At 42.1% G+C, this 15056-nt stretch overlaps 1 protein-coding gene across 1 annotated transcript; it reads left to right on the top strand.

The window, feature by feature from the left end:
* Positions 1-11445: 11445 nt before the first annotated feature.
* LOC136405332 (2'-5'-oligoadenylate synthase 1-like) lies at positions 11446-13218 on the top strand. Its single transcript, XM_066384639.1, has one exon. It carries the CDS (start codon positions 11685-11687, stop codon positions 12852-12854), a length of 1170 nt encoding a protein of 389 aa, XP_066240736.1. The 5' UTR covers positions 11446-11684; the 3' UTR covers positions 12855-13218.
* The last annotated feature ends 1838 nt before the right edge of the window (positions 13219-15056 follow it).

Here is a 15056-nt window from a genome sequence, read left to right as displayed (position 1 = left end):
AAAAATATGATAAATTCCCAAAGTAGAACAGGCTTAAGGGAATGTGTTCATCTGACTATTTTAAAATGAGAACAATGCATTATATCAAATATTTGGAAAGCAAAGATGGTGCCAGATCTTTCTTTGACTCCTCTGTTTCCTCCTCCAAATAGTTACCAAGAAAATATGTTTTTAGAGATGAACATCAACAATATGGTGCAAAGGATCCCATACAGGTCCCACTCGGCCCGCTCACTGTGAGGGGAGAGGGCAGTTGCAGAGTTGCTGGGTGTTTCACTCCATCAGCGTCCGAGTCATCTCACTGATGCACGTGCTGGCTTTACAGACGCCTTTTTTTCTGGATAAACACTTAGAGCCAAAGAGTGGAAGCAAATGATAATTATTTATGATAAAACTTTGCTTGTGTGTTCAATCACAAGGCCAAATATGCTTTACAACTACCAACTTAAAGTTTATGTGGAAAAATAATGGAAATGTGACAAACATGAACTGTCTACACTAGAAATTTAGCATATGCAGTTGTTCTCAACCTGTAAGTTTTGTAATCCAATTTTATTTCATTTAATATTAGAAATAGCCCTGGCCGGTTGGCTCAGCGGTAGAGCGTCAGCCTAGCGTGCGGAGGACCCGGGTTCGATTCCCGGCCAGGGCACACAGGAGAAGCGCCCATTTGCTTCTCCACCCCTCGCCGCGCTTTCCTCTCTGTCTCTCTCTTCCCCTCCCGCAGCCAAGGCTCCATTGGAGCAAAGATGGCCCGGGCGCTGGGGATGGCTCTGTGGCCTCTGCCTCAGGCGCTAGAGTGGGTCTGGTCGCAACATGGCGACGCCAGGATGGGCAGAGCATCACCCCCTGGTGGGCAGAGCGTCGCCCCATGGTGGGCGTGCCGGGTGGATCCCGGTCGGGCGCATGCGGGAGTCTGTCTGACTGTCTCTCCCTGTTTCCAGCTTCAGAAAAATGAAAAAAAAAAAAAAAGAAAAGAAATAGTACACTTTGTAAATAAGCCATTTAAAAAATTAGTTACATTTTTTTTTTCAAAGTTGCATGCATTTATATTGTCTCTGAGTAATTTTCTTGTTAATGTGAAAACTGCTTATCACAAGAAGTATAAACTTAGATCTTGGCAAATTCAAGATTCTACAGTTAGATTGTGATGTTTATAGCTTTTAGGCCTAATGTCTCCTCTTGGATTGGCATTCTTTAATATCCTTTCTCATCCCTTTCACAGGACCCATTTTAAATTTACATTGTCTGCAGCATTTCAATAATACTGTTCTGTTCTAATGCTCACTGTGACCAATAAACAGTGAGTGGGTGTCAAGGCACTGTATTGCAACATTATATATTAATCCCTGGGCAGTGGAGGTTAAAACACTGTCCTGCCTTAGATTAAGACTAATCTGGGAGCTATAACAAATGCATTTAAAGCATTAGATCAAGTTCTAAATATTGCTTCCTGCCACTCTGAAAGATTCAACTTTTGAAAATATTACTGTCCTTGTACATGTCTGTGACTTTCAAAAAAATTATAATAATGGGATTGCTGGTTAAAGCATTAACATGAGATAAATCATGTATTAATTTTCTCATTAACCCTGGAAACTAATTTTTATTTCCCACTGTTATTAATTTTTTCTCATATATATTAGCTATAGCTATATAATTATATATCAATATATATGTATGAAATGTATATTATATATTAATATATTTATAATTATATGTGTTAATATAATTATAGATATTATTTATTCTCAGCTAAAAGAATTTTCAGCCCTTTAGGGTAGAATAATACTAAATTATTATTTATTATTATTAAATTATTATTATATAATTATTTAATTATATTATATAATTATTTAGTATTATTAAATTATTATTTAGTATTTTAAGGCTGATGGTGTGCTGGAAGTGGCTTGGGAGAGCTGAATATACCCATTTCTTTTGAACTCCATGTCCCATGATCTTTCATTGGTAGCTTAAAATTGGCCACACTGGCCTTGGCTGGTTAGCTCGGCAGTAGAGCATCAGCCTGGCATGTGGAAGTCCCAGGTTCAATTCCTGGTCAGGGCACACAGGAGAAGCGACTATCTGCTTCTCTACCCCTTCTTCCCTTTTCTATCTCTCTCTCGTCCCCTGCTACAGCCATGGTTCTAATGGTTCAAGTAACAGGCACTGAGGATGGCTCCATGGCCTCAGGTACTAAAAGAGCTGTGTTGCTGAGCAACGGACCAGCGGCCCGGATGGACAGAGCATCCCCTGGTAGGGAGCTTACTGGGTGGACCACAGTGGGGCATATGTGGGCGTCTGTCTCTCTGCCTCCCCACCTCTCAATTTAAAAAAAGTTTGGCCACACCATAAAAATGGGCAAATATCACAAATCATGGCCATTTATTTATTTATTTTGAAAGCCAGTCAATATTTACCAGCAAACCACTGTTTTTAATCATTCTATGGTCATTATATTATCTATAGATTACAAATCATGGAGGTAAAAGGAATTTTAAAGTTCATCTAATCCAAACAATATTGTTTCAAACAATAATGACAGTGAAATGATTCTTCAAAAGTCACGTCGCTAGGCCCTGGCCGGTTGGCTCAGTGGTAGAGCGTCGGCCTGGCGTGCATAAGTCCCGGGTTCGATTCCCGGCCAGGGCACACAGGAGAAGCACCCATTTGCTTCTCCACCCCTCCCCCTCTCCTTCCTCTCTGTCTCTCTCTTCCCCTCCTGCAGCCAAGGCTCCATTGGAGCAAAGATGGCCCGGGCGCTGGGGATGGCTTCTTGGCCTCTGCCCCAGGCGCTAGAGCGGCTCTGGTCGCAACAGAGCGACGCCCCGGAGGGGCAGAGCGTCGCCCCCTGGTGGACGCATGCGGGAGTCTGTCTGTCTCTCCCCATTTCCAGCTTCAGAAAAAAAAAAAAAAAAGTCACGTCGCTAGTAAAAGATCCACAATTACAATTCTTCTTTACTGATTTCTAACCTATTTCTCTGCTTACCACAGATAGAGAAATTCAAGGACACCAATTTCAACCCATTACCTATAGGTCAGCTTTAGGTCAGGCCCTGTCTTCTATGATGTGTGAGACAAAAAGGAAGCACTAAAACCGTTGATAAAACTCATTGTTGACTATGATATCGAGTGCCACTTCATATCAGCTCCTAGCAGATGACACTCCCACCATAAAGTAAAGATTAAAAAAGAAGAAGGCAGCCCTGGCCGGTTGACCCAGCGGTAGAATGGCCGCCTGGCAGGTGGAAGTCCCAAGTTTGATTCCTGGTCAGGGCACACAGGAGAAGCGCCCATCTACTTCTCCACCCCTCCCCCTCTCCTTCCTCTCTATCTCTCTCTTCCCGTCCCACAGCCAAGGCTCCATTGGAGCAAAGTTGGCCCAGGCGCTTAGGATGACTGCATGGCCTCTACCTCAGGCACTAGAACTGCTCTGGCTGCAACGGAGCAATGGCCCAGATGGACAGAGCATCACCCCCTGGTGGGCATGCCAGATGGATCCCGGTCAGGTACATGCGGGAGTTTGTCTGACTGCCTCCCCACGTCTAACTTCGGAAAAATCCAAAAAAGAAAAAAATAATAATACAGTTAACTATCCTGTCTAAAGGTAGAACCCCTGTTCTTTGGAACTCTTGCTATGTTATTAAATTACCACTTCATTGCCAAGACAACATTACCTAGAAAATACATCCTGGTAGAGAATCACATTATCTGTCTACAAGTCAAATCTTTGATATGTAGGGCCAAATATCTTAGCCAGGGACCAGTCCCAAAGGATGGGGAAAGTCCCGGTACCAGGTACCCACTCGTGTGGAAAGCTGAGGAGCAAAAATAAGAGAGGGTAGCTAGTTTTTAGGCCTATTAATCATAGGAGAAATAGAGGTCATTTAAGTCATTTGCTAACTTAATATATATATACATATATATATATATATATATATGCTCTGAGGTAAACTGATAATTTCTTATCAGATAGCATATCTTTTCTAAAATTATTTTAAAGATAATAATCCCATGTACCCTGCATTCATCTCCATGGACTCCATGTAGGGTCATTTATTAAGGATCTAAAAGGAATATGAGGATACAGCTACTGGATTCAGGCCAAACGGCACAAAGGGTAATTTGTATAGTGATGTGCAATCAAGAAGAAGAATTTTTTTAATGGGTAGTGAGAATTAAAAACAATCTCTGCATTCAACAGTATTATTATTAACTATGTATGGCATCATGAGATGACAGTATAAAACATTCTAATGTCCATCCCCCACCTGTACTAGCATGGCTGCACTGTGAGGCTTTCTGGAAAGTTGCCTTGGGATGATGGCCTACTCTGAGCAACTGCCTTAAACAGGCAGAATCCTAGTCCAGGAATTTATCCATTTACCTGTGTGTAGCAAAAAGTATACATATGAGATTAGAGCTATGAGATTAGTTTCAGTTATTTACTTTCCCAAACTAACCTGACAGAGACTGATCTGGATTAGAAAGCTTTTAACCCTCCTCTAGGGTCACTGCAACTCAATGCCTATGTAGACCCACTAAACTAAACTGTGGTTTTAGCTATGTTTAGTTTGTAATAAGATTATTTTTTAGCCCTGGCCGGTTGGCTCAGCGGTTGAGCGTCGGCCTAGCGTGTGGAGGACCCGGGTTCGATTCCCGGCCAGGGCACACAGGAGAAGCGCCCATTTGCTTCTCCACCCCTCCGCCGTGCTTTCCTCTCTGTCTCTCTCTTCCCCTCCCGCAGCCAACACTCCATTGGAGCAAAGATGGCCCAGGCGCTGGGGATGGCTCCTTGGCCTCTGCCTCGGGCGCTAGAGTGGCTCTGGTCGCAACATGGCGACGCCCAGGATGGGCAGAGCATCGCCCCCCGGTGGGCAGAGCGTCGCCCCATGGTGGGCGTGCCAGGTGGATCCCGGTCGGGCGCATGCGGGAGTCTGTCTGACTGTCTCTCCCTGTTTCCAGCTTCAGAAAAATGCAAAAAAAAAAAAAAAAAAGATTATTTTTTAATATCAGTATGCCTTACTGTTAATCTCAAATAGTCATTTTGATTTATGCTGCCATTTGGAAACTAAAAAAGTCACAAGATGAGTGTTTTTCTGATGTCAAAGTAATTCTTTCAGAAATGCCTCTCCTCTTTTTTACATTAAATTAAGAAATATGAATCCTAAGCAGATCAAGTCTAACTGCATCTCAAGTAATAGAGAAGGGCTAATTCATATTTCAGAAGTAAATATACCTATAGATATTTATTTGGATGCTGGTTAATATTTTATAAAACCTATTGGACATGAAAAGTACTGATTGGGCATTTAAGCACAAATTCCAAAATATGTTTACTTTAAATCACATATTTTTAAACTGTTTTTGTATAAGTGAGTAATATAATTGGGACATAATTTTAGTAAATAATTTACATCTTAACCCATTCATTTCAAAATAGATTCTGGAAATGTAATTTTTAACACAAATCCCATGTGCAGTGTAACAACTATTTAAAAATTCGTGTTGACTTATATAACCTATATAAAGCAAGATATTAATACTTATAAAGAAATTATTACTTAAAATGACAATAGTTCAGACAGAAGTTAACCATATCAAGTACCCTATAAATAATTGTATGATATTCTGAAATGAATTTAAAATTGTCCTTTTTGATTAGTGTGGTAATATCAAAATTCATATTGTTTATTATTGTCAACCAAATTCTATTAAGTCAAGGTGAATTAATAAATAATTCATTTATTGCAATTATTTAGCCCCTTTAATTAGCTGATCCTGCCTCTAGGACATTAGCTGAGCCTTTTAAAAAGCCTAATTGAAATTTTATATGAGTGTATTGTATTGTTGGGTGTGTGTACTTTTTAAGTTACCAGCTGAACCAAAAATATAATTCTTAGGATATGAACAAAATGCTAAATTAAATATCTGGTACAAATTCATTCTATTAAAAAAAACACCCTGAAAATAGTAAATTGTAAAAGGGTCCCATTGACAACTCCAAAGGCTATAATTCCCAACATAGACCCTCTTCCTAACATGTCTTGGCCCCTGGTCATGTTTTTGTTGTTCCTGAGAGCACATGAGTGATTCAGCTGTCTCAAAGGCAGGTAGAACCTTAACTCCTCTGCAACACCTACCCTTTCCAATAGCATGTGTAGATTTGTTTACCTAGATCTTGGAAGGCTGGAATGAGGAAGTACTGTGGGCTGGGGTTTCGGGTTGGTTTGCATTTGTTTAGTGTTCATGTTTGAGAAGGGTTGAAGTTTCTCAAGGATCTTTCATTTTATAACACTAAATACCCTTATGCCCACCAGAATTATGGTAAATCCTGTTCCATTTAGGAAGCTCAACTTCCATTATAGCTGTCTTCAGACCAAGACCAGGGCATATGAAACTCCCATGTCAGAATTAAACTTCCAGACACCTCAAGAATAAGGAAATATGTTTCAAGTCCCAATGTTATCAAATTAAGAGTAAATCATCCATTAAAGTATCAGGTCACAACATTATACGGAGTGAAATAAGTAAATCAGAAAAAAACAAGAACTGCATGATTCCATACATTGGTGGGACATAAAAATGAGACTAAGAGACATGGACAAGAGTGTGGTGGTTTGGGGGAGGGGGGAGGGAAGGAGGGAGAAGGTGAAGGGAGGGGGAGGGGCACAATGAAACTAGATGGAAGGTGACGGAGGACAATCTGACTTTGGGTGATGGGTATGTAGCATAATTGAATGGCAAGATAACCTGGACATGTTTTCTTTGAATATATGTACCCTGATTTATTGATGTCACCCCATTAAAATTAATAAAAATTTATTTATAAAAAAAGTATCAGGTTACAAAATAAATATTTGCAAATAAGTTGCATTTTTATACACCAATAATGAACTATCAAAAAGAGAAATTAAGGCCTGACCTGTAGTGGCGCAGTGGATAAAGTGTCGACCTGGAAATGCTGAGGTTACCAGTTCAAAACCCTGGGCTTGCCTGGGCAAGGCACATATGGGAGTTAATGCTTCCAGCTCCTCCCCCCTTCTCTCTCTCTGTCTCTCTCTCCTCTCTCTTCCTCTCTGTCTTTCTCCATCTCTCTCTCCTTTCTAAAAATGAATAAATAAAATAAAAAAATTAAATTAAAAAAGGATTTAAAAAAAGAGAGAAATTAAGAAAAGTATCCTATTTGAAATGGCATAAAAATATATATACCTGGGAATAAATTCCTGTTCTAGAAAAATTATAAAATATTGAAGAAGATACAAATAAAGGAAAACCTATATCATAGTCATGGATAAAAAGAATTAACATCATTAAAGTACCCCTACTACTCAAAGCAACCTATAGATTCAATAAAATACCTATCAAAATGCCAATGGCCTGTTTTCACAGAGCTAGAACAAATAATCCAAAAATTTATATGAAACCACAAAAGACCCCAAATAGCCACAGCAGTCTTGAAAAATAACAAAGTTGAAAGTATCACACTATCTGATATCAACTATAATAAAAGGCCATAGTAAAACAGCATGGTACTGGCATAAAATCAGACATATAGATAAATGGAACAGAATAGAGAACGCAAAAATAGCCCAAGCCTTTATGGTCAATATTTGACAAAGGAGGCAAGAACATACAATGGGGTAAAGAGAGTCTACTAAATAAATGGTGTTGGGCCTGACCTGTGGTGGCACAGTGGATAAAGAAAGCATTGACCTGGAAAACTGAGGTTGCCAGTTCTAAACCTAGGGCTTGCCTGGTCAAGGCACATATGGGAGTTGATGCTTCCTTTTTCTCACCCCCTTCTTTCTCTCTCTCTCTCTCTCTCCCCCTCTCTAAAATAACAAATAAATAAAGTCTTTAAATAAATGGTGTTGGGAAAATTGGAGAGCTACATGCAAAAAGAAATGAAACTAGACCACCTTCTCACACCATAATAAACATAGATTAAAGAATTAAATGTAAGACTCAAAACCATAAAAATCAGGTCCTGACCAGCTGACTCAGTGGTAGAGCATCAGTCTGGCATGTGGATGTCCTGGGTTCGATTCCCACTAAAGGCACACAGGAGAAGCACCATCTGCTTCTCCACCCCACTCCTTCTCTCTTTCTCTCTCCCCCTTCCACAGCCTTAGTTCGATAGGTTCAAACAAGTTGTCCCTGGGCACTGAAGATGGGTCCATGTAGCCTCTGTTTCAGGCACTAAAAATAGCTCAGTTGCTGAGCAACAACCAAAATGGGTAGAGCATTGCAGCCCAGTAGGGGGCTTGCCAGGTGGATCCCAGTCTAAATAAATAAATAAACAAACAAACAATTAAAAATCCTAGAAGTAAATATAGGCAATAAAACCTTGGACATTTCTTGCAGCAATATTTTTTTTCTGATATATCTCCTAGGACAAGGGAAATGAAAAAATAAGACTACATCAAACTAAAAAGTTATTGTACAGCAAAGGAAACCATCAACAAAGTGAAAAATTAACCTACTGAAAGAAAGATAACTGCCAATGAAATATTCAATAGGGGTTAATATTCAAAATTTATAAAGAACTCATACAACTCAAGACCAAAAAAACAAACAATTCAATTTAAAAATGGGCAGAAGACCTGAATAGACAATTCTCCAAAGAGGACATACAGATGGCCAATAGGTATATGAAAAAATGCTCAACATCACTAATCATCAGAGAAATGCAAATTAAAACCACAATGAGATATTACCTCACACCTGACAGAACAGTTATCATTAATAAAACAAAAGCAAATAAGTGTTGGCAAGGATAGAGAAAAGGGAACTCTAGTGTACTGTTTGTGGGAATGCAGATTGGTGCAGCCACTATAAAAAACAGTATGGAGTGTCCTCAAAAAAATTAAAAATAGGCCCACGCTGGCTGGCTCAGTGGACAGAGCATGACTTGGCATAGAGACATCCGGGGTTCAATCCCCGGTCAGGGCACACATAAGAAGCAACCATCTGTTTCTGTTCCCCTCCTTCTCCCCCTTCTCTCTCTCTTCCCCTCTCACAGCCAGTGGCTTGATTGGTTTGAGAGTCATCCTTGGGCACTGAGAATAGCTTTGTTGTTCCAAGCATTGGCCTCAGGCACTAAGGATAGTTCGGTTGATTTGAGCATCAGCCCCAGCTTGGTGGATTCTGGCTGGAGCACACGCAGGAGTCTGTCTACCTCCCCTCCTCTCACTTAAAAAACAAAATAAAAATAGAGCTACCTTATGACCCAGCAATTCCACTTCTAGGTATATATCTCAAGAAACCCAAAACACTAATTTAAAAAGATATATGCACCCCTATGTCCATTGCAGAGTTATTTACAATAGTTCAGATATGGAAGTAACCCAAATGCCTATCAACAGACAAATGGATAAAATTGTTGTGGTTCATATATACAATGGAGTATTACTCAGCCATAAAAAAGGAAATCTGAGCCCTGGCTGGTTGGCTCAGCGGTAGAGCGTCGGCCTGGTGTGCAGGGGACCCGGGTTCGATTCCCGGCCAGGGCACATAGGAGAAGCGCCCATTTGCTTCTCCACCCCCTCCCCTTCCTCTCTGTCTCTCTCTTCCCCTCCCGCAGCCAAGGTTCCATTGGAGCAAGGATAGCCCGGGCACTGGGGATGGCTCCTTGGCCTCTGCCCCAGGCGCTAGAATGGCTCTGGTCGCGGCAGAGCGACGCCCCAGAGGGGCAGAGCATCGCCCCCTGGCGGGCAGAGTGTTGCCCCCTGGTGGGCGTACCAGGTGGATCCCGGTCGGGCGCATGCGGGAGTCTGTCTGACTGTCTCTCCCTGTTTCCAGCTTCAGAAAAATGAAAAAAAAAAAATGAAATCTGTCCATTTGCAACAACATGGATGTACCTAAAAGGTATTACACTAAGTGACATAAGTCAGACAGAAAAAGACAAATATCATATGATTTCACTTACGTGAAATCCAAAGAACAAAATAAATGAACAAACAAAACAGAAACAGACTCATAGAGAATGAAGTGATAGTTGCCAGTTGGAAAGTCAAAAAGGTAATGGGAGTAAGAAGTGCACTGGGTAGTTACAAAATAGTCATGGGAATGTAAAATACAGCACACAGAATATATTCAATAATGTTAGATAGGACAAAGGTCTCAAGGTCTGAGCAGTTTCAAATGTTATTTCTTGGTAAATGTTAAAATATATAGCACAGTATTTTGCAGATGAGCTGACCAGAACTCAATCCATTAAATGCGGCCAACAGCGGAGAAGAAATCAAAATCAACATGTACATAAGCAGTGGCTAAGCCTCCCTTTGAGGAGGTAGAGCTTTGCATGTGAATCCCCTGTCTCCTTTACTGGCTGCAAATAAATAAAACTACCTTGCAACAAGCATGTCTCATTTTTTAATAGACAAGCCAAGTGGTGAACCCTTTGAGTTCAGTAACAATAACATTGTAGTAACTGTGTAGGATTCCAGGGGGATACTTGAAATATCTAGAGAATCACTTCATACATTATATAATTGCCTAACTATGAGGTATATCTGAAACTAATATGAAATAATATTGAATGTCAGCTGTAATTTAAAAATTAAATTAAACTAAAGATCTTAGGAGATTATAAAACAGTTTTGTCAAAAACAACAACAAAAACCAGTTAGAAGAAAACCAAAAATCAGATTTGCATTATGATTTCTCTTGGTACCTGTTGGGCGGATAAAATGTATTATGCTCACTTTGTTAAAGATAACACGAGGAGGCAGTCGCCCAGGTGATATTAATGTGTGTTGGGGTGGGCTAGGGGCAAGCAGAATCCTTGTAGCCTTGGTTTTGGGATTAAGCCTGTCCCACCCTTTTTGGTGTGAGGTGGTACAATCCTATCATGCCTCAGAGAAGTGACTTTGTATTAGAGACTTCCCTGTTATGTATATTGGATTAAGGGTTTGGATTTCTACACTATAAAATGGGGACGGAACGAGAGTTTGGGCTCTTGGTTCCTGAGGTTAGCATGAGAGAGCGGAGAGAGTAGAGCCAGCAGCTAAAGGAGGCCACGTGGAGGAGGCCAGGAGAAGCAGCCAAGATGGCGGAGTGCTGAGTGAGATGCCAGTTTGTGTAGAGTTTGTATCTGGGATAAGGAAGGAGATGGGGAACTGAGGAGAAGAAGGCTGGTGAGCTAGAAACCTTTGATTCTAGGAAACTCGGATAAGTCAGTGGCTTTGTGAGCACTGAGTGTGACTGAGTTTAGGAGCCCAGTGTGTATTTTTACTTGCCCGCCGGGTGCAAGGTAGGATTAAAGGCTATGGCCCACCAATTTTTGGCTCCGCTGTTTCTTTACCGACTGTCCGAATCCAATGCGAACCTGCATGAGCCGGGCTGCTGTGATAGTGGCCCCGGCCCTGCCTGCTGGCTTTACAGTACCAAATGGAGTTCAGAGTTCACTCTGAAGAAAGGGCTGGTATTAAAGTCAGAGAGTAGGTTTCAGAACGTGGAGAAACAAGGGGAGCAGAGGCTGTGGGGAAATCCCAGGATTGTCTGATCTGCCCTGGAGCAGAAACCAAGGGCGTGGCTCCTCCCTTTCCAGGAAACGAAACCAAACCCTGGGCTGACTCGGGCAGCAGAAAGCAGACCACAGAGAGGCTAACATTTTCCTGCAGCCAGCTCAGCAGCCACCGGCTCTCCGGCTCTCCTGCCCCTGCCAGAGCATCAAGATGGAACTCAGCAACATCCCGGCCAAGAATCTGGACAAGTTCATCGAAGACCATCTCCTGCCAAACACGCAGTTCCGCAGGCAGGTCAAACAAGCCATCAATGTCATCTCCAGTTTCCTGAAGGAGAAGTGTTTCCGAGGTGTCTCCGACCCTGTACGGGTGTCCAAAGTTGTGAAGGGCGGCTCCTCAGGCAAAGGCACGACCCTGAGGGGCCGTTCTGATGCTGACCTCGTCGTCTTCCTCAGCCAGCTCAGGAGTTTTGGGGAGCAGCTAGCTCGCCGAGGAGAGTTCATCCAGGAAATCAGGAGACAGTTGTTGGCCTGTCAGAGAGAGGAAGGACTCAAGATTGAGATCCAGAGTACTAGATGGGAGAACCCCCGCGTGCTCACCTTCGTGCTCTGGTCCCCCGGGCTCTGGGAGGAGGTGGAGTTTGATGTATTGCCCGCCTTTGATGTCCTGGGTCAGTTGACCAGAGGCTACAGACCCGACCCCAGCGTCTATGTGAAGCTCATCCAGGAGTGCAGAAACCTGGGGAAGGAGGGCGAGTTCTCCCCCTGTTTCACGGAGCTGCAGCGAGACTTCCTGAAGCAGCGTCCCACCAAGCTCAAGAGCCTCATCCGCCTGGTCAAGCACTGGTACCAAACGTGTAAGGAGCAGCTGGGGAAACCCCTGCCCCCGCAGTATGCGCTGGAGCTGCTGACAGTCTACGCGTGGGAGCGCGGGTGCAACGAAACCGAATTCAGTACGGCTCAGGGATTCCACACTGTTTTGGAATTAGTTGTCAACTACAAGCAGCTTTGCATCTACTGGACGAAGTATTACGACTTTGAAAATCATGTTATTGGTCCATACCTGAAAGAGCAGCTGGAGAAACCCAGGCCTGTGATTCTGGACCCAGCTGACCCTACAAGAAACGTTGCTGCCGGAGAACCACGTAGCTGGCCACGGCTGGCACAGGAGGCTGAAGAATGGTTTGATTACCAATGCTTTAAAAATTGGGATGGGTCTCCAGTGGGCTCTTGGAACATACAGCGCAAAGAACGGAGCGAAGATAAGTTCCTAACCTGTGATTGCAGAAAATATGATTATGGACAGCACCCTGCATACTTACAAAATTACAACGCACCCCAGGCGAGAGAGGAAGAGAACTGGACATGCACCATCCTCTGAATGCCAGTGCATCTTAGGGGGCAGGGCTCCAGAGTCATTTGGGCCAGCCTCCTCATTTCCAGGGCACGAACCTTGATTCAGAGAGGATAGGATTGCCCCATGCCAGCAGTGAGTAGAAAAGACCTAGGAGTCAGTTCCAGGTCTCCTGACCCCACCCTTCCCATTCTTCCGGACTTCCCTCCTACATAGTATTCCCTGCAGCCTCTCTCTACCCCGCCTTTTCTCAGACGATATTCTCTGAGGCAAGAGATATAAACCAAAGAATGGAACCTCAGCTTGACTTTCTTCTGTGTACCTGGTGGTAGGATCTTACAATAAAAATAATAGCAAAAAAAAAAAAAGAATAAATTGTCAAATGTGGCCTCTCCACTCTCATTCATAGTGTGTTCCTGTGCAGTTCTGTGGGTTCTCAAAGGCTCTACTCCCTCACCTACCAAATGGAGATAATAGCATCTATCCCTAGCCTGTCTCCCAGCGTGTGTGGAAGCTCATGGAAAAGCCTTTGTAATAGAAAAAGTATTCATATGTAATACGTTTACAATATTTATAGAAGTCATAAATGTTCTGAGAAATTATCAAGCCAATTTTTTTCTCTGTCATGTTGTTTTTTAAAAAAGAAAATTTGACAAAATAATTAGTTTTACAATTCATATCTGGTTCTACTATGCAGCATAAACAGGGAAGACTCCATGAGCTGTGTTAACATTGTACACTACAAGCTTGCTACTATTTAATTAAAAGCAATCATTTCTGCTATATGGAAAATTTATCTTAGAACCTGTTAGATTTTTCTTTGTTTTACATACCACCCTTCCCCAAGTTTTACCAACTTAAAAACTCTCTTTTAACAATAATCTAAATTCTCTTTTGATAAAATCTGGCAGTTTCAGCTTCACCAATAGTCATCTCCTCCTAGATGGCAGAGATTAACTTTATTTCAAACCCACTCTTTCCTTCAGGTTTATCTCCCTCTTCCCGCGCGCAGCTCTCTCCTGACTTCAAAGCAGCTTTGTGGTTTGCCTTGCAGGAAATCAATGGTTGGGAGATGAAAGCAGCTGTGTTTATCTCCCGCCTGCTGAAGGTCATTCTTCTCAGCAGCATCTGTGTGAGAGCCACAGCCAGTATTCCTTGCAGAGGAGAGAAGTAAATTGATTACATACTCAAAAACCATGATAAGGAGAGAGTGAGGCCCATTTTAAATGGATAAGAACACATCACAATGCAAATATATTAATAAGAATAAGTAGAGTATTGGAGTACTGGTATTTGGAGTATAAAGTTAGAGTGTTAATGATTGTGACTCAGAATTTTTTTTTTAAACCATGTGTAGACTTGTTATGGTGTACAAAACTGTAAAGGTCATTTATCATATTCTCTAATAGGAACCTGAGGGGTTATTTGAATTTAGTAGGCTTTAAGGAGTATGACTAATAAAGAGCATTAATAAATGAGTGGAGGTGGGTAACTATTGCTCCATGGATAAGTAGAAGCATTGTTTTCTAACTGGAGACATGGCCAGAGTGGCTGGCCTTGCTCACACAGGTTGTATATATATCAGTCTCTTTTCAAAGGCCAACCCTGCCCTACCTTCATTGCTTAGTTCCCAATGTTCTTTATATTCCAAGGACATTTCTTGAACTTAAAAACACTGATTCCCCAGTGATCTCAAGTCAGAAGTATACTTCCCTGGGGTCCCTACTTTATGGCTTATACTTCAGTGATAACACTTTGTACTGCCTCTAGGATGTAGCTAGTGGGTCATGTCAGATAATAAAATTGTGGTAATTTGGGGGTAGGGGAATAAAAGCCAGGGACCTAAAAATCCCTGCCAACTTCCCACCAAGCTCCCAAATGAAATTCACACATGAAGGATAAGAGCAAGTGCAAAACAAGTACTGATGTATGGCTGGGCCAGTGACCAGTACTCCCCAATTTAGAGCTTTTGTAAACCCAAGTTAAAGCCCTTATATAAAGCCAGTAGCCACGACTACCATCACAGCCGCCTGGCCCATGCAGGTTCACATTTGATTCAGACAGGCGGTAATGAAACAACGGAGCCAAGAACTGGTGGGCCATTACCTTTTAATCCTAGCTTGCACCCAGCGGGCAAGAAATACACACAGTGGGAAAACACTTCCCTTTCCATTCAGGACTCCCAACGCCACTGACTCATCCGAGTTTCCTAGAATCAAAGATTTCTAT

This window comes from Saccopteryx leptura, chromosome 5, assembly GCF_036850995.1.
Source record: "Saccopteryx leptura isolate mSacLep1 chromosome 5, mSacLep1_pri_phased_curated, whole genome shotgun sequence".
Lineage (NCBI taxonomy): Eukaryota > Metazoa > Chordata > Mammalia > Chiroptera > Emballonuridae > Saccopteryx > Saccopteryx leptura.
The sequence above is the reverse complement of the archived record's forward strand: the minus strand, read 5'-3'. Positions and strand labels throughout refer to the sequence as shown.

Bases quoted from the DNA above. Each gene is read 5' to 3' on its own strand.
- LOC136405332 (XM_066384639.1), top strand. From the start codon at position 11,685: ATGGAACTCAGCAACATCCCGGCCAAGAATCTGGACAAGTTCATCGAA.